The sequence below is a fragment of the Trachypithecus francoisi genome, unplaced genomic scaffold (genome assembly GCF_009764315.1).
Source record: "Trachypithecus francoisi isolate TF-2019V2 unplaced genomic scaffold, Tfra_2.0 Lachesis_group9, whole genome shotgun sequence".
NCBI classification, from domain to species: Eukaryota; Metazoa; Chordata; class Mammalia; order Primates; family Cercopithecidae; genus Trachypithecus; species Trachypithecus francoisi.
Genome location: NW_022681474.1, coordinates 65,574,241 through 65,597,308, shown reverse-complemented (window position 1 = coordinate 65,597,308; position 23,068 = coordinate 65,574,241). Strand labels below are relative to the sequence as shown.

General features: G+C 43.6%; 1 protein-coding gene across 4 annotated transcripts in view; it reads right to left on the bottom strand.

The window, feature by feature from the left end:
• DNA2 (DNA replication helicase/nuclease 2) overlaps nucleotides 1–23,068 on the bottom strand; it is a 67,012-nt gene that overhangs the window by 9,205 nt on the left and 34,739 nt on the right. For all 4 annotated transcript variants that reach the window (XM_033208440.1, XM_033208439.1, XM_033208437.1 and 1 more), the window contains exons 9-17: nucleotides 22,853–23,047; nucleotides 16,694–16,924; nucleotides 12,414–12,530; nucleotides 12,226–12,335; nucleotides 11,882–11,991; nucleotides 10,455–10,679; nucleotides 3,063–3,256; nucleotides 2,881–2,970; nucleotides 2,593–2,797 (exon numbers count right to left, since the gene is read on the bottom strand). In XM_033208440.1, coding sequence (XP_033064331.1) covers nucleotides 2,593–2,797; nucleotides 2,881–2,970; nucleotides 3,063–3,256; nucleotides 10,455–10,679; nucleotides 11,882–11,991; nucleotides 12,226–12,335; nucleotides 12,414–12,530; nucleotides 16,694–16,924; nucleotides 22,853–23,047 — 1,477 coding nt within the window. The remainder of the gene's footprint in view (nucleotides 1–2,592; nucleotides 2,798–2,880; nucleotides 2,971–3,062; nucleotides 3,257–10,454; nucleotides 10,680–11,881; nucleotides 11,992–12,225; nucleotides 12,336–12,413; nucleotides 12,531–16,693; nucleotides 16,925–22,852; nucleotides 23,048–23,068) is intronic.

The following is a 23,068-nucleotide window of genomic DNA, read 5'->3' as shown; positions in this document are numbered from 1 at the left end:
TGCTGCCCAGGCTAGCCCTGAACTCCTGGCCTCAAGTGATCCTCCTGCCTCAGCCTCCCAAAGTGCCAGGATTATAGGCATGAGCCACCAAGCCCAGATGGTTACTATATTTTTATTTGAACTTATGTAAAGTCTTCCAACTCAATGCTGAGAAACACTACATAAAGCAAAATGTACAAATATAGGGTAAAAACTTAATTCTTAGTTCCCAGAAATAAGAATCAAGTCATTTAAAGTCCTTGTGAAAGGCCAGGCGCCGTGGCTCACGTCTGTAATCCCAGCACTTGGGGAAGTGGAAGAGGGCATATCACTTGAGGCCAGGAATTCGACACCAGCCTGGCCAACATGGTGAAACCCAGTCTCTAATAAAAATACAAAAAAATTGGCTGGGTGTGGTCGTGTTTGCATGTAATCCTAGCTGCTTGGGAGGCTGAGGCAGAATTGCTTCAACCTGGGAGGTGGACATTGCAGTGAGCTGAGATTGCATCACTGCACTCCAGCCTGGGCAACAGAGCAAGACTCTGTCTCAAAAAAAAAAAAAAAAGGCCGGGCGCGGTGGCTCAAGCCTGTAATCCCAGCACTTTGGGAGGCCGAGATGGGCGGATCACAAGGTCAGGAGATCGAGACCATCCTGGCTAACATGATGAAATCCCGTCTCTACTAAAAAAATACAAAAAACTAGCCGGGCGAGGTGGTGGGCGCCTGTAGTCCCAGCTACTCGGGAGGCTGAGGCAGGAGAATGGCATAAACCCGGGAGGCAGAGCTTACAGTGAGCTGAGATCCGGACACTGCACTCCAGCATGGGCGACAGAGGAAGACTCCGTCTCAAAAAAAAAAAAAAAAAAAAAAAGTCCTTATGCAGATTTCTGTTTAATGATTGGTTTGTAAAAAGGTCTTCATGTGCATTTGTGGGGCAGGGAGGTTATGAGAAACCTCTGTACCTTCCACATAATTTTGCTATGAACCTAAAACTGCTCCAAAAAAAATAAAACTTTTTTTTTTTTTTGAGACGGAGATTCACTCTGTCGCCCAGGCTGGAGTGCAGTGGTGTGATCTCGGCTCACCACAACCTCCGCCTCCCAGGTTCAAGCAATTCTCCTGCCTCTGCCTCCCAAGTAGCTGGGACTACAGGCGCCCCACACCCAACCAAGTTTTGTATTTTTAGTAGAGATGGGGTTTCGCCATGTTGGCCAGACTGGTCTCGAACTCCTGACCCCAGGTGATCCACCCGCCTCGGCCTCCCAAAGTGCTGGGATTACAGGTATGAGCCACTGTGCCCGGCCTTAAAGTCTATTTTTTAAAAAGTCTTTAAAAGGACATCAATTTATTTATTTATTTATTTTTTTGAGACGGAGTCTTGCTCTGTCGCCCGGTCTGGAGTGCAGTGGCCGGATCTCAGCTCACTGCAAGCTCCGCCTCCCGGGTTTACGCCATTCTCCTGCCTCAGCCTCCGGAGTAGCTGGGACTACAGGCGCCCGCCACCTCGCCCGGCTAGTTTTTTGTATTTTTAGTAGAGACGGGGTTTCACCGTGTTAGCCAGGATGGTCTCGATCTCCTGACCTCGTGATCCGCCCGTCTCGGCCTCCCAAAGTGCTGGGATTACAGGCTTGAGCCACCGCGCCCGGCCAGGACATCAATTTATTATACTCTCTGTCCATTTGTAAACCCAGCCCTTTGATAGTATCAGTGCCAATTCCTTTTCTAGGAAATAGAATTATACCCTTGAGTTCACTTTGTGGCTTTCCTTCTTCAAAAGTCAATTTTGACATCTACTTACCTCCAGAATAAACCTCTCCCCAAAAATATTCAGCCTATAGAAAGAAAGACTATTTTGAGCCAGGCGCATTGGCTCACACCTATAATCCCAGCACTCTGGGAGGCCGAAGCAGGTGGATCATTTGAAACCAGGAGTTCAAGACCAGCCTGGCCAACATGATGAAACCCTATCTCTACTAAAAATACAAAATTAGCCAGGTGTGGTGGTGGGTGCCTGTAATCCCAGCTACCTGGGTGGCTGAGGCAGGAGAATCGCTTGAATCCAGGAGGAGGAAGTTGCAGTGAGCCGAGACCGTGCCACTTGGGCAACAGAGAAAGACTGTATCTCAAAAAAAGAAAAAGAAAAAGAAAGGAAAAAGAAAGAAAAGACTATTTTGGGTTGAAGTGTGAGAAGTACATTAGTTTTGCCTTTTTTTACCCCCTGAGATGGAGTCTCACTCTGTCACCCAGGCTGGAGTGCACTGGCACAATCTCGGCTCACTGCAACCTCTGCCTCCCAGGTTGAAGCAATTCTCATACCTCAGCCTCCTGAGTAGCTGGGATTACAGGCGCCTGCCACCATGTCCAGCTAATTTTTGTATTTTTAGTAGAGACAGAGTTTCACCATGTTGGCCAGGCTGGTCTTGAACTCCTGACCTTGTGATCCGCCCACCTTGGCCTCCCAAAGTGCTGGGATTACACGTGTGAGCCACCATGCCCGACCTAGTTTTGCCTTTTAACTGATAAGCTCTAATCAGGGCATATGCTAATGCAAACTGAGAAATTTAAATAATAAGACAAAATGAGAAAAACTAAAGAGAAAAAAATTTTTTTTACCTTGTCTGTATTAAGAAAACAAACAGGATTGTTGGGTTCAAATACTCCCATCAGCCAAGGATTATCAGAATAGTCAGCATAAAATTCCAGGTCCAGCTTCACATCTTTAAAGTGAGGTAGGTTTATCACTGCATTGGCCACTTTGTCTGATCCACACTCCAGCTTGCCCTCATAGGTCAGTTTATTACTTAAGGACATAATTTTACTAAGGGAATTACAGAAGATAATGTTAGTTTCGGCAGATGGAAACAAATATGAAAACCACTCCCAGCTAACAGTTACAAATACCTGTTCATTCTGTACTGCACGGTTAACTGTACAACAGCATTCTTACTCCGCTCCAGCCTCTTGAATAAGCTTTCACTCATGCCCAGAGCTCTGTCAACAAATCAGATTCAGGTTTATCAGTGTACTAAATATGTTTCTTGAAAAGAATCTGGTTCAAAATTAACACTTAAATGTCTGCCTACCTTGCTTCACGGTTTAGCACCAGGGGAGGAAGCTGCTGATGGTCCCCCACTAACACAAATCTCCGTGAAAAAAAAAGGGGGCCCAGACAAATTGGTTGGCTGATTTGAGAGGCTTCATCCACAATACAAAAATCAAAAATTTTACGGGAAAATATTGGATGGTTTATTCCCATACATGTTGTTGCAACTATAAGCTTAAAACAAGGAAAACAGATCAGTTATTTAATATGTAAAAGAAATGTAGTTTTGTTTCTCTCATTTTTGAAATGAAAAGATCAAAAGGTTTTTGTTCTATGGCATCAGGAATTCTTCGATATTATTTAATTCCAGTGCTCACATTCGGATATTTCCCTGTGGAAATCTGGAACATTCAAGAGGCAGTAAGTTAGTTAGGTTGTTTTTTTTTTTCTTAATGTCAACCAGGACTTTGCTTCTGGGAAAATGGAGTACTTTGCCTTATTCTTTCCACAAACACAACTAAAATCCTTATGCATTATGTATATAAAACAAACAAAAGAAGCCTCTGAAAGGTGGACAGAAGGTAGACCAGCTAGGGAGCTTAGGACCAAAGAAACAACACAGTAGTTGATTCCCTGGGCTTTCTTTTTGCCTCATAGATCCCAGATTTGGAACTGAGAGAGCCACAACTCAGAAACACCAGTGGGTGCTGACTAAAAACAGCTGCAACCAAAATCTGTTCTCTTTAGCTGAAGGAACAGGAAAGGGAAAGCCTAGCTAGACAGAAAATTTTCACACAATAACTACTCTAGCCAAATATCGCAGGAAAAAAAGTACAGCCCCACAATCACAGACACCAGCAAACACTGAGGAGGGTAGATCTCTGCCCTTCTTAAGGCTGTAACAAGGTGCCCCATACCCCACCAGGCTGGTGTCGGAGAAAGCCAAGTAGAGTCAGGTCTTTCATCCCTGATGACTGGTAACTGGTACCAATCCCACATGTTAGTAGAGACCACATCAGAAGCCTAGACTTCCACTCCCACCAAGCAGACCCAGCGGTAATGAGGAACCTCCCATTTTGGTCAAAGAGGGCTAAGTGGGGAACCCAGACTCTGATTCCCACCTGGCAGTAATGAAATGGTACCTCCTCTTCCCCCACCACGGCAGTGTGAGAGGAAGCCAGCTAAAACAGAAGTTTTCAGTAACAATAAAATATGCTCATGTTTCAATAAAAAAATCAATCATTATAAGACGAACCACGAAAATCTCAAACTCAATGAAAAAAGATGACAATCTATAAATGCCAACACCAGAATGACAGAGATGTCAGAACTATCTGACCAAGATTTTAAAGTAGGCATGGTAACAACATTTTAATGAGTGATTATGAACACGCTTGAATATGAATCAAAAAACAAAGTCTCGCTCAATAAGTAGAAGATAAAAGGAGCCAAATGGAAATTTTAGAACTAAAAATATGATAACTGGGCCAGGCGCAGTGGCTCATGCCTGTAATCCCAACACTTTGGGAGACCAAGGTGGGCAGATTGCTGGAGCTCAGGAGTTTGAGACCAACCCGAGCAACACGGTGAAAACCTGTCTCTACAAAAAATACTAAAATAAGCTGAGCATGGTGGCATACATCTATAGTCCCACCTACTTGGAGGGCTGAGGCAGGAGGATTACTTGAACCAAGGAGGTCAAGGCTGCAGTGAGCCATGATCATGCCACTGCACTCCAGCCTGGGTGACAAAGTGAGTCACTGTCTCAAAACAAAACAAAACAAAACAAAACAAAACAGGCCTGAGGCCGCTGGTAGCCAGAGGGTCACCATGAAGTTCAATCCCTTCATGACCTTGGACCGCAGCAAAAACCACAAACGTCACTTCAATGCCTCCTTGCACGTGCACAGGAAGGTCATGTCATCCCGCTCTCTAAGGAGCTGTGGCAGAAGTACAATGTCCACTCCATGTCCATCCGCAAGGATGACGAGGTCCAGGTAGTTCAAGGACACTACAAAGGTCAGCAAATTGGCAAGGTAGTCCAGGTGTACAGAAAGAAATATGTCATCTACATCAAGCAGGTGTAGCATGAGTAGGCCAACAGCACAACCGCCCATGTGGGTACTCATCCGAGCAAGGTGGTTATATTTTGTATTTAATAAAAATACAAAAAATTAACCAGGCATGGTAGTGCACGCCTGTAGTCCCAGCTACTTGGGAAGCTGAGGCATGAGAATCATTTGAACCTGGGAGGCAGAGGTTACAGCAAGCCAAGATCGGGCCATTGCACTCCAGCCTGGGTGACAGAGGAAGATTCTGTCTCAAAAAAGAAAATCTTCAGCATCTGGGGCCAGACAGAGTTCTTAGACTTGAGACCAAAAGTATACTCTATAAAAGGAAAAAATTTATATTCCGGACTTCCTCAAAAAACCTTTTGCGGCCAGGCACAGTGGCTCACGCCTGTAATCCCAGCACTTTGGGAGGCTGAGGCAGGAGGATCACCTGAGGTCAGGAGCTTGAGACCAGCCTGGCCAAAACAGCGAAACCTCATCTCTACTAAAAATACAAAAATTAGCCAAGCATGGTGGCTCATGCCTGTAGTCCCAGCTACTTGAAAGGCTGAGGCAGGAGAATTGCTTGAACCTGGGAGGCAGAGGTTGCAGTGAGTGGAGATCACACCACTGCACTCCAGCCTGGGTGACACAGTAAGAGTCCATCTCAAAAAATAAATAAATAAATAAAACCACCTTTTGCTCTGCATAAGACCCTATGAGGAGGATAAAAAGCAAGTGATAGAGGGAGAGAAAATACCTGCAAACCACATATCCATTAAAGGGCTAGTATTAGAATGTACATCTTAAAAATTCTCAAAACTCAACACTACAAAGCATATAATCCAAAATGGGCAAAAACATGAAGAGGAGATACAGATGACAAATAAGCACATGAAAACCTCATTATGGGCTGGGTGCAGTGGCTCAAGCCTATAATCCCAGCACTTTGGGAGCCTGAGGAGGGTGGATCACCTGAGGTCAGGAGTTCAAGACCAGCCTGGCCAACATGGTAAAACCCTGTCTCTACTAAAAAAAAAAAAAAAAAAACGTGGCGCATGCCTGTAATCCCAGCCACTTGAGAGGCTGAGGCAGAACAATCACTTGAACCTGGGAGGCAGAGGTTGCAGTGAGCCAAGATCACGCCACTGCCCTCCAGCCTGGGCAGTAATAGGGAAACTCCGTCTCAAAAACAAAACAAAACAAAAAAACACCACATTATGGCTGGATACACTGGCTCACACCTGTAATCCCAACACTTTGGGAGGCAGACAGAGGTAGGAGGATCACTTGAGCCCAGGAGTTCAAGATCAGCCTCGACAACATAAAAAAATTTAAAATATTTAGGCAGGCGTGGTGGTACATGCCTGTATAGTTCCAGCTACTCAGGAGGCTGAGGCAGAAAGATCACTTGAGCCCAATAAGTCAGGGCTGCAGTGAGCCGTGGTCTCACCAGTGCACTCCAGCCTGGGCAACAGAGCAAGACCTTGTCTCAAACATACATACATACATACACACACACACACACACACACACATTTTAACTACTGGGTAAATGCAAATTAAAATATCCAAACACCTACCAAAATGGCTAAAATTAAAAATAGTGTCAGTTGGGCATGGTGGCTCACACCTCTAATCCCAGCACTTTCGGAGGTCAAAGCAGGTGGATCATGAGGTCGGGAGTTCAAGACCAGCCTGGCCAACATGGTGAAACCCCATCTCTACTAAAAATACAACAAAATTAGCCAGGCGTGGTGGCACATGCCTGTAATCCTAGCTACTCAGGAGGCTGAGGCAGAATTGCTTGAACCCCAGAGGCGAAGGTTGCAGTGACCTCAGATTGCACCCCTGCACTCCAGCCTGGGTGCCAGAGAGACTCCATCTCAGAAAAAAATTTTAAAAAAATAGTATCGCCACCAAATGCTGAGGAGATCACTCATATATGTAAAATGTTCCTACTTAGAAAAACAATTTGGCAGATTAAAAAAAAAAAAAATGGGCCGGGCGCGGTGGCTCAAGCCTGTAATCCCAGCACTTTGGGAGGCCGAGACGGGAGGATCACGAGGTCAGGAGATCGAGACCATCCTGGCTAACACGGTGAAACCCCGTCTCTACTAAAAATACAAAATCTAGCGGGCGAGGTGGCAGGGCCTGTAGTCCCAGCTACTCGGGAGGCTGAGGCAGGAGAATGGCGTGAACCTGGGAGGCGGAGCTTGCAGTGAGCTGAGATCCGGCCACTGCACTCCAGTCCGGGCAACAGAGCGAGACTCCGCCTCAAAAAAAAAAAAAAAAAAAAAAAAAAAAAAAAAAAAAAAAAAAAATGAACACGCAACTACCAATCAATTCAGAAATGTACTACTGGGAATTTATCCCAGGGAAGTGAAGACTTATGTTACACAAAAACCTGTAACATGAGTGTTTACAGCAGCTTTATTCATAATATCCGAAAACTGGAAACAATCCAGATTTTCAGAGGGTGAATGGTTCAACACAAGGCAGTATATCCATATTTTAGAAAAATACTTGGCAATAAAAAGGAACAAACTATTAATAGATACAACTATCTAGGGGAAGCTCCAGAGAATCAGGCTGCGTGAAAAACACCAATCCCAAAAGGCTACTGCATTTAGGTAACATTCTCCAATGACCAAATTATCAAAATGGAGATCAGAGTCTCAGAGTTATGGCTGTCAGAGGTAAAGAGGGGCAAGACAGGACAGAAGTGGATACAACTATAAAAGTGCAACATGGCCGGGCGAGGTGGCTCAAGCCTGTAATCCCAGCACTTTGGGAGGCCGAGACGGGAGGATCACGAGGTCAGGAGATCGAGACCATCCTGGCTAACACGGTGAAACCCCGTCTCTACTAAAAATACAAAATCTAGCGGGCGAGGTGGCAGGCGCCTGTAGTCCCAGCTACTCGGGAGGCTGAGGCAGGAGAATGGTGTGAACCCGGGAGGCGGAGCTTGCAGTGAGCTGAGATCCGGCCACTGCACTCCAGTCCGGGCAACAGAGCGAGACTCCGCCTCAAAAAAAAAAAAAAAAAAAAAAAAAAAAAAAAAAAAAAAAAAAAAAAAATGAACACGCAACTACCAATCAATTCAGAAATTGTACTACTGGGAATTTATCCCAGGGAAGTGAAGACTTATGTTACACAAAAACCTGTAACATGAGTGTTTACAGCAGCTTTATTCATAATATCCGAAAACTGGAAACAATCCAGATTTTCAGAGGGTGAATGGTTCAACACAAGGCAGTATATCCATATTTTAGAAAAATACTTGGCAATAAAAAGGAACAAACTATTAATAGATACAACTATCTAGGGGAAGCTCCAGAGAATCAGGCTGCGTGAAAAACACCAATCCCAAAAGGCTACTGCATTTAGGTAACATTCTCCAATGACCAAATTATCAAAATGGAGATCAGAGTCTCAGAGTTATGGCTGTCAGAGGTAAAGAGGGGCAAGACAGGACAGAAGTGGATACAACTATAAAAGTGCAACATGGCCGGGCGAGGTGGCTCAAGCCTGTAATCCCAGCACTTTGGGAGGTCGAGACGGGTGGATCACGAGGTCAGGAGATCGAGACCATCCTGGCTAACATGGTGAAACCCTGTCTCTACTAAAAAAAATACAAAAAACTAGGCGGGCGACGTGGCGGGCGCCTGTAGTCCTAGCTACTCCGGAGGCTGAGGCAGGAGAATGGCGTGAACCTGGGAGGCGGAGCTTGCAGTGAGCTGAGATCCGGCCACTGCACTCCAGCCTGGGTGATAGCAAGACTCCGTCTCAAAAAAAAAAAAAAAAAACAAAGGTGCAACATGAGGAATCTTGTGGTAATAGAATAGGGACTGTATCAATGTCAACATCCTGGGTGTGACATTGTACTATAGATTTGCAAGATGTCACCACTGGATAAAGGGGACAAAGGCTCTCTCTAGTATTTCTTACAACTGCATGTGAATCTACAATTACCTTAAAATAAAATGTTTAATTTAATAAAAATGTTAACCTGATATACATCTTAGCCAGTTCTAAATTTATCAATAACAGGAACAGATATTAGACAAAAACATGCTAGTATTAGACAAAGGAGGTAAAGGTAAAGGAACAATCTATTAAATCTAATTCTTGGGAAATTTTTTAAAGACAAAAATATCAGTTAAACCAGGCACTATAGCCGCACCCATAATCCCAGCTACTTGATGGAAGGTTCCCTTAAAAGAAAAAACAAAAAAAAAGCCGGGCGCGGTAGTTCACGCCTATAATCCCAGCGCTTTGGGAGGCCAAGGCAGGAGGGTAACCTGAGGCCGGGAGTGCGAGATCAGCCTGACCAACATGGAGAAACCCCATCTCTATTAAAAATACAAAATTAGCCTGGTGTGGTCACGCATGCCTGTAAATCCCAGCTACTTGGAAGACTGAAGCAGGAGAATCACTTGAACCCAGGAGGCGGAGGCTGCGGTGAGCTGAGATGGCACCATTGCACTCCAGCCTGGGCAACAAGAGCGAAACTCCATCTAAAAAAAAAAAAAATTAGCCGGGCGTGGTGGCGGGCACCTGTAGCCCCAGCTACTCAGGAGGCTGAAGCAGGAGAATGGCGTGAACCCGGGAGGCAAACCTTGCAGTGAGCCGAGATTGCGCTGGTGCACTCCAGCCTGGACAACAGAGCGAGACTCCGTCTCAAAAAAAAAAAGTCAGTTAAGAACTCCCAGTATAAATAAACATTAAATAACAAAATAAAATAAAAATTAGGTTCTATATAAAAGCCTAGAGACAGTCATCACAAGACTATTAAGTACCATTGCTTCTAATTCAAACTTGCTAAGAACCCTGATTTCCTTTTTTTTTTTGAGCTGGAGTCTCGCATTGTCGCCTGGGCTGGAGTGCAGAGGCGCGATCTTGGCTCACTTCAACCTCTGCCTCCCAGGTTCAAGCGATTCTCCTTGCCTCAGCCTCCCAAATAGCTGGAATTACAGGCACCCGCCACCACACCTGGGTAATTTTTTTTGTATTTTTAGTACAGACAGTGTTTCACTATGTTGGCCAGGCTGCTCTCAACTCTTGACCTCGTGATCCGCCCACCTCGGGCTCCCAAAGTGCTGGGATTACAAGTGTGAGCCACCATGCCTGGCTGAAATCTTGATAATTACCAGTTTTCTAGGATATTTGAAACTAGAAGAGAGCCCTAAATAATAAACCGAAAATCTTATTTCAGTTCAGAAGGAAACAGCAAACTATAAGGTAATAAACTGGTCATATAGTACATATAAATCAATCATGTGCAAATTCAGTCAATGTGACTAAAATCACCAAAGTTTCTCCCCTCATTCTGGCTGTGGACATTAACTATTAGTATTATTATACAATAATTGTGCTTACTTGACTATTGTAGAGTTCTTCTAGAAGAGCTAAGGATTTAATGGACTTTGATCTGCAAATTTCTTGCTCTGTAAATTGCTGGATAGCTGGATGAACCTTCTGAGTCTGACCCAAACGCAAAAATCCTATTTTAAACTTCGCTAACTTCAAAAGAATATTGTCAACAGCAGAGTGTGTATAGCTGGTCAACAAAACGCTAAAACCACAGGCGTAGAGAATTCTTACCTAATAATGGGTAAGAGAAAAAAGAAAAAACAGCCTTACTTTTAATTCCAGGTAATTTTTAACATGTTTATAAATTTAACAAGAACCATATCTAAGAGCTGATTTTAAAAAAATTATGAAGCCAAAACATTTTACAAAAATTACATGACATTATACGTTATTAATAATACATCAATAATACGTCATAGGCCAGGCATGGTGACTCACGCTCATAATCCCAGCACTTTGGGAGGCTGAGGCAAGTGGATCACTTGAACCCAAAAATTCAAGACTAGCCTGGGCAACAAAGTTAGATCCCATCTCTTTTTTTAAAATTCTTTTTTTAATTAGCCAGGTGAGGTGATGCACCCCTGTGGTCCCAACTACTTGGGAGGCTAGGGAACGAGGACTGTTTCAGCCCAGGAGGTTGAGGCTGCATGAACTTTGATCATGCCACTGCATTCCAACCTGGTCTCAAATACCAACTCTCCTGACTCAGACTCCCAAAGTGCTGGGATTACAGGCATGATCCACCTCACCTGGCCCACATAACAAGATTCCGTCTCAAAAAAAAAAAAAAAGAAAAAAAAAGAAATTTACTGATATGGAAAAAAAAATCCAAGAAAAATCTCTAACTTTTTCTTTTTCTTTAGGACAGAGCTTTGCTCTTGTTGCCCAGGTTGGAGTACAATGAATGGCATGATCTCGGCTCACTGCAATCTCCGCCCCTGGATTCAAGTGATTCTCCTGCCTCAGCCTCCCAAGTAAAGCCAGGACTATAGGCGCCTGCCACTACATCCGGCTAATTTTTGTATTTTTAGTAGAGATGGGGTTTCACCGTGTTGGCCAGGCTAGTCTCGAACTCCTGACCTCAAGTGATCTGCCTGCCTCAGCCTCCGAAAGTGCTGGGATTACAGGCGTGAGCCACCACGCCCAGCCTCTAACATCATCTTTAAAGGGAAAGGAAAACATGCAGTGATATATATCACATACCACTAACGGAAAGAGATCTTAGAAAATTCTAAATGCAAGAAATCTACAACATGATTACAACTGTTTGTGATTCAGCTTTACTATTTCTCATGTCATTCTAAAAAGTTCATTTGAAACAATGACAGTTTGAATTAAAATTCAGCCCTTTTGATATTAAATATTACATCCTCTGGACTGAGGAGAAGCTGATACAAATATTTCGTTTCTAAGCAGAAGAATAATAACCTTACAAGAGTACATATCGTAGTTGTTTTTCCTGTCCCAGGCATTCCCACGACGAGTGTGTAGTCTTTTGAAAGAAGTACCTTTTTCATCGCTTGCCTCTGAGGTTTATTCAAACCTACATTTAAATTCAAAAATAATGGGAAAAAGAGTGTTGAATTTCAAAGGAAAAGTTAATTATTTTATCAGAAAAGCAGTCTCTATTCAAGTCTATTCTTCAATACAAAACCATTTCCAAAGAGTCTTGGTCTAAACATTGTAATTGCAAGTCTAATCAAGATATTAGACCACAGTATAAATCAAATAGAAACAAGAAAAATTAATCAAAGCAGACACGGTGATTTTAGCATACCCTTTAGAATGCAGGCAACTGTATCCTTTGCATCATGTGGAAGAACAGAACTAAGGTAGGATATAAACTGAGGTTCACGAAAGTCAATAATTAAATCTCGAAGTTTTTTGCTGAAAAGTGAAAAAGCACTTTTAGTAATATTCCTTAGAAAAGTAGAATGAAATTCAAATTTGCTCATTGTTACAAACCTGACAAGCGTGTTTTCCATCAATTTAGAAAGATTTCCTAATGGGGTCTCTATATCACAATTTTTTTCTTCCTGGTCTAATCTGAACAAAATTGATTCTGGAAGGACCGACAAGTTTCTAAAACAACAAAACAAATATACATGAATGTTTTCTGTTTTGCATAGTCTGTATAAGAAATATGCTGCTATCTGCTAAAATAATAAATGGGCCAGAATAGCTATTAAAATAGCTACCAGTCCTCAGTCACACTTGCCAATCAAGGACAGCATGAGGCCCTGGATTGGTGGGAAAAGGCAGAGGGAAGAGGAAGGTACAAGGCATCAAGGTCAAAGCAATTAATAATTGGGAATCTGCAACATTTGCTGAAAATTCACTTACCCTTGCAATCAAACATGGGTTCACCATCCCCACAGCGATCCTGAAGGCATGGCTCTTCCCTCCTCTAACCTGGAGTGCAGGCTTCTTTTCTGCCACCTTCTCCCGCTCTTCTATCTGTCCCTTAATCCCTGGTATTCCCTAAAATCCCTTCCTTGGTTCATTGTACTACTCTTTCTCATTGTTTTCCCCAGGGTCCCAGGCCCTCACGTACCTCCAAATTCCAAATTCCATCTTTAAGCCTGACCTCACACTCCTCTCCCACCTGGTTCCTCACCCAAGCTTTGGGTTTGGATATTTGGTAGGCAGTGAGATCTCTCCACTTAGCTAAACCCAGGCTATAAAAGCACAGTACATTCAAAGCAGAACTCCTCCTCATCCCTGCTGAACCCAGTGCTCCTTCTCTGGTCCTGATCACAATTAATGGTATTTGCATTTGCACTGCTGTCTTGATCCTTCTGTCTCCCTCATTCTCTCCCCAACCCGCATACCCAATCAGTATCCAAAGGTCAGCCAATTTTACTTTCTAAATACTTCTCAAAGTCATTCCATTCTCTCTGCCAACACTACCCTGCCTCAGTTGCCTCTAGCCTGGGTCACTGCAACAGCTTCCAGGTTTGCTTTTAGTTTTTCTTCCATTAATTAACTCAATTCTCTACAATGTAGCCAAAGGAAAATGCAAATCCAACGATTATCCACTCTTCTGTTTAAAATCTTTCAATACATCAGAATAAATAAAATCTAAATTTTTTTTTTTTGAGAGAGGGTCTTGCTCTATTGCCTAGGCTAGTGTGCAGTGGCATGATCATGGCTCATTGCAGCCTTGAACTCCTGGGCTCAAGCAATTATCTCACCTCAGTCCCCTGAGTAGCTGGGACTACACATGTATACTACCACACCTGGCTAATTTTTTAATTTTTTGGAGAGATGGGGGTCTCACTATGTGGCCCAGAATGGCAAACTTTTTAACATGGTATATAAGACATTCTATGACCTGATGTCTCTAATAACTCTCTTCCTTATATTTTATATTCCAGAAATAACGTAATCACCTGCATTTTCCTGAATGCTCCATATCACACTACATCACACCTTTGTGCAACAGGTTTGCCCAGTATAGTATTCTCTTCTCACACTGTTTCACCAGACTAATTTATTAATCCACAGGATGAAGATTCAGAATTAGCTCTTCAAAAAGGCTTCCCTTGGCCAGGGACGGTGGCTCACGCTTATAATCCCAACACTTCAGGAAGCTGAGGTGGGAGGATCACTTGAGGTCACTGGCCAACATGGTAAAACCCCGTGTCTACTAAAAATATAAAAATTAGTCAGGCATGGTGGCACATGCCTATAATCCCAGCTACTCGGGAGGCTGAGGCAGGAGAATCGCTTGAGCCCAAGAGGCAGAGACTGCAGTGAACTGAGATTGTGCTACTGCACTCCAGCCTGGACAACAGTGAGACTGTCTCCAAAAAAAAAAAAAAAGCCTTCCCTAAGCCTCCTAAAATTGAATTAAATACCTCTCCTCTGTGTTCCTATCAATTTGAACACATATCATATTAGATTGAAAATAAGCTGGGTGTAGTAGCTCACGCCTATAATGCTAGCACTTCAGGAGGCTGAGGCAGAAGGATCATTTGAGCCCATGAGTTCAAGACCAGCCTGGGCAACATCGTGAGACGCCCATCTCTACAAAAAATTGAAAAATTAGCCGGGTATGGTGGCATGCATGTGTGGTCCCAGCTATCCAGGAGGCTGAGGCAGAAGGATTGCTTGATCCCAGGAAGTCCAGGCTGCAGTGAACTGTGACCATGCCACTGTACTCCAGCCTGGGCTGGAGTGAGACCGTGTCTCAAAAAAAAAAAAAGAAAATATGTATGTCTACACGCAAGACCGTAAATTCCTCAGGATTTGCAAAGTATTTAATACATGGTAGACGCTAAATAAATACTGCAAAGGATACACAAATCTGAGCAGATAACTGGAATATTGTGGATCACCATCCCATATCATGACATCTAGACAAGGGGTGGTTATGACTCAACTAAGATTACTGATCCGTAGGGAACAAGCCTGGACATTTCCATTACAGTTACTCAGATGTCACTGAGTCCCAATTGCTGACCTCTATCCATTAAGAAATGGTCAGGCATGCCTGTAAGAAATGCTGGAAAACACAATCCAGCTGACTGTGGAAGAAGAGGGAATATGGATTATTAGTGAATTGGATATTGGTCTCTGCCACAATTTTTTTTCTTTAAGACAGGGTCTCACTCTGTCACTCGGGCTACGTGCAGTGCAGAGGTGTGATCTCAGCTCACTGCAGCCTCAATCTCTTTTTTTTTTTTTTTTTTTGAGATTGAGTCTCGCTCTTGTTGTCCAGGCTGGAGTGCAGTAGCGTGATCTCGGCTCACCGAAACCTCTGCTTCCCAGGTTCAAGTGATTCTCCTGCCTCAGCCTCCCAAGTAGCTGGGACTACAGGCACATGCTACCACACCCAGCCAGTTGTTTGTATTTTTAGTAGAAACCGGGTTTCACCATGTTAGCCAGGATGGTCTCAATCTCCTGACCTTGTGATCCGCTCACCTCGGCCTTCCAAAGTGCTGGGATTACAGGCATGAGCCACTACGCCCCGCCTACATATTTTTATTTAAACCAGCCACTTTGTTGTAACTGAAATGGGTATACTTATATCACAACTATAAATGGCAAAAATAAACATTTTTATTTAAAAAAGGAGAGAACAAAATAGTAAGTGCCCAGCATGCAAGGAGAAATAAGCATTATAGCTAACACAGGGTGGCATCTATGCTGTCTGCTATACATGTGGTTGTAAGAATTAGATAAGATTACGTCCACATCATCACTATGGAACATAATGTACTAAACAAAACTTTAGCAGTTTGGTAGTTCCTCAAAATGTTAAATGCGAAATTAGCACATGACCCATGCCTAGGTAACTACAAAGAAAATGGAAGAAATGAAAATATGTCTACCTAAAACTATGCATGCGAATGTTCACAGCAATATTCATCATTACAGCAAAAAAGTGGAAACAACTCAAATGTCCACCAGCTGGTGAATGGATGAACAAAATATGGTGTATCTATACAACAGAATATATTCAGCCATAAAAAAAAATGAGGGTCTCATATATGCTAAAACATGAATGAACTTTCCAACATTAGGTTAAGTGAAAGAAGCAAGACACAAGAGGTCACATATTGTATGGTTCCACTTATATCATATATCCAGAATGGATGAATCCATACAGAAACAAAGCCAATTTAGTGGTTGCCAGAGACTTCAGGGAGGAGAGAGTGGGAAGTGACTGCGTAATAGGAATGAGGTTTCCTTTTAGGGTGATAAAAGTGTCTTAGAAATAGACAGAAATGATGGCGACACAATATTGGAAATATACTAAACACCACTCAATAATACACATTAAAATGGTTAATGATCAATTTTATGTTATATGAATTTTACCTCAATTTATTTTAAAAAAAAGAATGAAATGCTGATACATGTTATAACATGAAGATGAATTTCAAAAACAGTATCCTGTGTAAAAAAAGTCAGTCACCAAAGACCACATATTGCATGATTCCATTTTTATAAAATGTCCAGAATGGGCAAATCTACAGAGACAGACAGCAGGTTAGTAATTGCCTTGGGCTGGGGAAATTGGAGGAAAATGAGAAGCGACTACTAAAGGGTATAGGGCTTCTTCCTTGGGGGTTTCTTTTTGGGGTGATGAGAATACTCAAAGTTGATTGTGGTGATGGCTGCACAACACTGTGAATATAATAAAAACCAGTGAATTATACATTTTAAATGGATGAACTACACGGATGTGAATTATATATCAATAAAGACATTCTCAAAAAAAAGTAACATTTCATTACCTGTCTAATAAACAAGTTACTGTTGTCGTGTTAATCTCCTTCACATATCCTCTAGACAAAGCAAACAGTGACCTTTCTTCTCCACTTACAATAACTCTGTCACCTGCCAGTAGATTTGTGACTGGTATGGCACCATGTTTACGTTGGAAATTATGTAAATATTGTCCATCACAAATTGTCTTTACATGTTCCGTTCTAATCAGGTGTCCAACGCAACTGCCACTCTTCTCCCTATGAAAAGACCAAAGAGAAAAAACTTCCGTTTATATTACATACATAAGTATTGTGTCTGCATTTTCCAACAACTTACCTGTTCATCTGACTCCCAAAAAGTATTATTGAGGCTGGGTGTGGTGGCTCATGCCTGTAATCCCAACATTTCGGGAGGATGAGGCGGGTGGATTACCTGAGGTCAAAAGTTCAAGACCAGCCTGGCCAACATGGTGAAACCTCGTCTCTACTAAAATAAAAAATACAAAAAATTAGCCAGGTGTGGTGGTGCTCGCCTGTAATCCCAGCTACTCAGGAAGCTGAGGCAGGAGAATTACTTGAACCTGGGAGGTGGAAGTTGCAGTGAGCCAAGATCGCGCTATTGCTCAACAACCTGGGCAACAAGAGCAAAACTACATCTCAAAAAAAGAAACAAAAAAATTAAAAAAACTAATATTGAGCCCGTCATTTTTACATTTTCCACAACCTACAGTAAAAATGCTAGAAATGTTAAGTAAACATTCTATTAGTTTCTGGGTTTTTTTGAGACACCCTCCGACCCCTGCCCCGTTCAAGCGATTCTCATGCCTCAGTCTCCTGAGTAGCTGGGATTGCAGGCAGACACCACCATGCCAAGCTAATTTTTTATGTTTTTAGTAGAGACAGCGTTTCACCATGTTGGCCAGGCTGCTTTCGAACCCCTGGCCTCAAGTGACCCACAAGACTCGGCCTCCCAAGTTGCTGGGATTACAAGCCTGAGGCACCATGCTCAGCCCTCTATTAGTTTTTCATGAATTGCTCAACAACAGTCTTGAAAAAAGTGTTAGGGAGCACCCCACCTTTGTTGCCCCCACAGGCTGGGATCTCCAAACACGGTGTTTTATTGGCACTTTGATCCCTGAAGGGTAGATACCCCCACTTCTTGGGCTGATACATATAATACCATTACAGAAAACAAAACATAATAACCTGGTCCCAAATGTAATATAAAAAAAATTATAGGCCGGGCGCGGTGGGTCAAGCCTGTAATCCCAGCACTTTGGGAGGCCGAGACGGGCGGATCACGAGGTCAGGAGATCGAGACCATCCTGGCTAACACGGTGAAACCCCGTCTCTACTAAAAAAACACAAAAAATTAGCCGGGCGAGATGGCGGGCACCTGTAGTCCCAGCTGCTCGGGAGGCTGAGGCGAGAGAATGGCGTAAACCCGGGAGGCGGAGCTTGCAGTGAGCTGAGATCCGGCCACTGCACTCCAGCCTGGGCGACAGAACGAGACTCCGTCTCAACAACAACAACAAAAAAATTATAGCCAGGCACAGTGGCTCATGCCTATAATTTCAGCACTTTGGGAGGCCGAGGTGGGCAGATCATGTGAGGCTGAGAGTTCAACACCAGCCTGACCAACATGGAGAAGCCCTATCCCTACTAAAAATACAAAATTAGCCAGGCATGGTGGTGGGCACTGTAATCCCAGCTATTCAGGAGGCTGAGGCAGGAGAATCACTTGAACCTGGGAGGCGGAAGTTGCGGTGAGCTGAGATCACGCCATTGCACTCCAGCCTGGGCAGCAGAGCAAGAATTCGTCCCCCCACAAAAAAAAAAAAAAAAAAAAAAAAATTCTGGAAAGAAAAAAATGAAACTAAAACAACTAAGTTTTACATTAAAAAAATCTTGAGGCCGGGTGCGGTGGCTCACACCTGTAATGTCAGCACTTTGGGAGGCCGAGGTGGGCAGATCACATGAGGCTAGGAGTTCAACACCAGCCTGACCAACATGGAGAAGCCCCATCCCTACTAAAAATACAAAATTAGCCAGGCGTGGTGGCACATGCCTGTAATCCCAGCTACTTGGGAGGCTAAGGCAGGAGAATCGCTTGAATCTCAGAGGCAGAGGTTGCAGTGAGCCGAGATCGCACCATTGCTCTCCAGCCTGGGGAACAAGAGCAAAACTGTTTCAAAAAAAAAAAAAAAAATTTGAGGCCAGGTGCAGGGACTAACACTTGTAATCCCAGCACTCTGGGAGGCTGAGGCAACTGGATCACGAGGTCAGGAGAGCAAGACCATCCTGGCTAATACGGTGAAACCCCATCTCTACTAAAAATACAAAAAAATACCCAGGTGCCATGGCTCACGCCTGTAATCCCAACACTTTGGGAGGTCGAGGTGGGTGGATCATCTGAGATCGGGAGTTCAAGACCACCCTGACCAACATGGAGAAACCCCATCTCTACTAAAAATACAAAATTAGCCAGGCGTGGTGACACATACCTATAATCCCAGCTACTTGGGAGGCTGAGGCAGGAGAATCGCTTGAACCCGGGAGGCAGAGGTTGCATGAGCCGAGACTGTGCCACCGCACTCCAGCCTAGGTGACATTTTTGAGATTCCATCTCAAAAAAAAAAAAATTGGTTGGGTGCAGTGGCTCACACCTATGTAATCCCAGCACTCTGGGAGGCTGAGGTGGGCAGACTGCTTGAGGCCAGGAGTTCGAGACTAGCCTGGTCAACATGGCAAAACCCTGTCTCTACTAAAAATACAAAAATTAGTAAGGCGTGGTGGCACATGCCTGTAATCACAGCTTCTTGGGAGGCTGAGCATAAGAATTACTGGAACCCAGGAAGCAGAGGTTGCAGTGAGCCGAGACACTCCAGCCTGGGTGACAGAGCAAGACTTTTTTATTATTTTTTTGTTTGTTTTTTTTGAGACAGTCTCACTCTGTTGACTAGGCTGGATTGCAGTGGCGCAATCTTGGCTCACCGCAAGCTCCGCCTCCCGGGTTCATGGGATTCTCCTGCCTCAGCCTCCGGAGTAGCTGGGACTACAGGCACCCGCCACCATGCCCAGTTAATATTTTGTACCTTTAGTAGAGATGGGGTTTCACTGTGTTAGCCAGCATGGTCTCGAGCTCCTGACCTCATGATCCGCCCCCCTCAGTCTCCCAAAGTGCTGGGATTATAGGCATGAGCCACCGTGCCCGGCCCAGAGCAAGACTTTGTCTAAAAAAACAAAAAAATTTTACTACAAAAGGCCTGAGATTAAAAAAATGAAAGCAATTAAATTTTACATAAACGTTACATATGTATAGTATACTCACTACACATACGCAGTCTATCCACAATTACATAAACTTTCTCCACTGCAATGTTTCCTTGTGTTAAAGTCTAATATTAGGGAAATAATGATCCAATTATTTCTAAAGTCACATCGTTAATATTCATTCTGCAAAGAAAAAATGAAGCTAAAGCAATGAAATTTTACATAAAGAAAAATACTATACAAAGATAAATTCTAGGCCAGGCATAGTGGCTTATACCTATAGTCTCAACACTTTGGGAGGCCAAGATAGGAGGATCACTTGAGCTCAGGAATTTAAGACTGTACTGGGCAACATAGCAAGACCCTGTTTCTATAATAATGTAAAATAAAATAAAACAAAAAAATTACCCATGGCACAGTGGCTCGCAGCTGTAATATCAGCACTTTGGGTGATCAAGATCACTTGAGGCCAGGAGTTCACGACCAGCCTGGGGCACATAGCAAGACCCTATCTCTAAAAAAAAAGTTAGCCAAGTTTGGTAGTGCACACCTATAGTCCTAGCTACTCAGGTTGAGACAGGAAGACTGTAAACTTTATCCCAGAAGTTCGAGGCTACAGTGAGCCATGATTGCACCACTATACTCCAGCCAGGGCAACAGATTGTGACCCTGTCTCTTTAAAAAAAAAAAAAAAAAAATTCTAACTTTACAAGTGACATTTTTTTAAGTGAATCCCACAAGGACTATGAAATGGACCTTTAGAAAATTTGCATCTGTATCAAAAGTTACTGAAAATATAAACATTTAAAATACGAGTATTTAGGCCAGGCAAGGTGGCTCACGCCTGTAATCCCATCACTTTGGGAGGCCGAGGTGGGTGGATCACTAAGCCAAGACTTCAAGACCAGCCTGGCCAAGATGGTGAAACCCCATCTCTACTAAAACTACACACATTAGCCGGGTGCGGTGGCAGCCACCTGTAATCCCAGCTACTCGGAGGCTGAGGCAGAAGAATAGCTTGAATCCAGAGAGCAGAGGTTGCAATGAGCTGAGATCGTGCCACTGCACTCCAGTCTGGGTGACAGAGTGAGACTCCATCTCAAAAAAGTTAAAAAACAATTTTTTAAAAAGCGAGTATTTAAAAAATCAAGTTAATGCCACACTAATTTGCATTATACCAATATATACACTATATAACAATTCACTTTAAGATATACTCAAGTTTATAATGTTATCACCAATGAAAAAGTATATACTGAAAACTTTTAACAGGATTTTGAATAATTTTTTTTTTTTTTTTGAGTCAAGGTCTGGATCTATCACCCATGCTAGAGTGCACTGGTGCAATTTCAGCTCACTGCAACCTTCACCTCTGGCTCAAGCCATCCTCCCACCTCAGCCTAGGACTACAGGCATGCATGCACCACCACACCCAGGTAATTTTTGTATTTTTTGTAGAGACAGGGTTTTTGGTTTTTTTTTTTTTTGAGACGGAGTCTTGCTCTGTCTCCCAGGCTGAAGAGCAGTGGCGCGATCTTGGCTCACTGCAAGCTCCGCCTCCCGGGTTCACACCATTCTCCTGCCTCAGCCTCCCAAGAAGCTGGACCTACAGGCGCCCACCACCACGCCTGGCTAATTTTTTTGTGTTTTTAGTAGAGACAGAGTTTCACCGTGTTCGCCAGGGTGGTCTCGATCTTCTGACCTTGTGATCTGCCCACCTCGGCCTCCCAAAGTGCTGGGATTACAGGCGTGAGCCACCGTGCCCGGCCAAGACAGGGTTTTGCCATGTTGCCTAGGCTGGTCTCAAACTCAAAGCTCAAGCAATCCACCTGCTTCAGCATCCCAAAGTGTTGGGATTACAGGCATGACCCACCACATTGACAAAAGTAATTTTTTTTTTTTTTTGAGACAGAGTCTCGCTCTGTCACCCAGGCTGGAGTGCAGTGGTGCAATGCTGGTTCACTGTAACATCCGCCTCCCAGGTTCAAGCAATTCTCCTGCCTCAGCCTCCCAAGTAGCTGGGATTATAGGCACCTGCCACCACACCCAGCTAATTTTTTGTTTTTGTTTTTTTGAGACAGGTTTGCTCTTGTTGCCCAGGCTGGAGTGCAATGGCATGATCTTGGTTGACTGCAGCCACCACCTCCCAGGTTCAAGCGATTCTCCTGCTTCAGCCTCCAGAGTAGCTGGGATTACAGGCACTCGCCCCCATGCCCGGCTAATTTTTGTATTTTTAGTAAAGACAGGGTTTCGCCATGTTGGCCAGGCTGGTCTCAAACTCTTGACCTCAGGTGATCCACCCACCTCGGCCTCCCAAAGAAAAGTAATTTTTAAAACAATATTTCTTGGCTGGGCACAGTGGCTCACGCCTGTAATCCCAGCACTTTGGGAGGCCAAGGCGGGCGGATCACGAGGTCAGGAGATCGAGACCACCCTGGCTAACACGGTGAAACTCCGTCTCTACTAAAAACGCAAAAAATTAGCCAGGCGTGGCGGCGGGCGCCTGTAGTCCCAGCTACTTGGGAGACTGAGGCAGGAGAATGGTGTGAACCCGCAGGCGGAGCTTGCAGTGAGCTGAGATCGCGCCACTGCACTCCAGCCTGGGTGACTGAGCAATACTCTGTCTCAAAAAAGAAAAAAGAAAAAAAAAAAAAAAAAACAATATTTCTTGAGGCATATCTAGCCTACTGAAACTTTATTATTAACTACCAATCATTGTAGCACATAGGATACACAGGAATGGTGCTCTTCTTAGCAACAACTAAGAGCTATCTGCAGCTGTCATGAATAAATGAAACCACTTAAATTTCATTTATAAATGCTACATAACCTGTATTTGTCATAAATTCCAAATGCCACCTCACGAACTAATCCAAACTACTTAAATCTTACTGTAGTAAATGGACTACTTACATTTCCGAAGCAGGCATTAGCCAGATATTTTGGTGATTCTTTTTATTATCCTTTGATTGTGACTCCAGGGTTAACATTAGACACCAAAGGCCGAAATATTCTAAGTGTGTTTGCTTCAGATGCTGGGTTTCTTCTTCTATTTTGGGCAGCATCACAAGTGGGACTGAACTACCATCCATCTGTTGTTCAACTGCTCTATATATAAAGTTCCAAGTT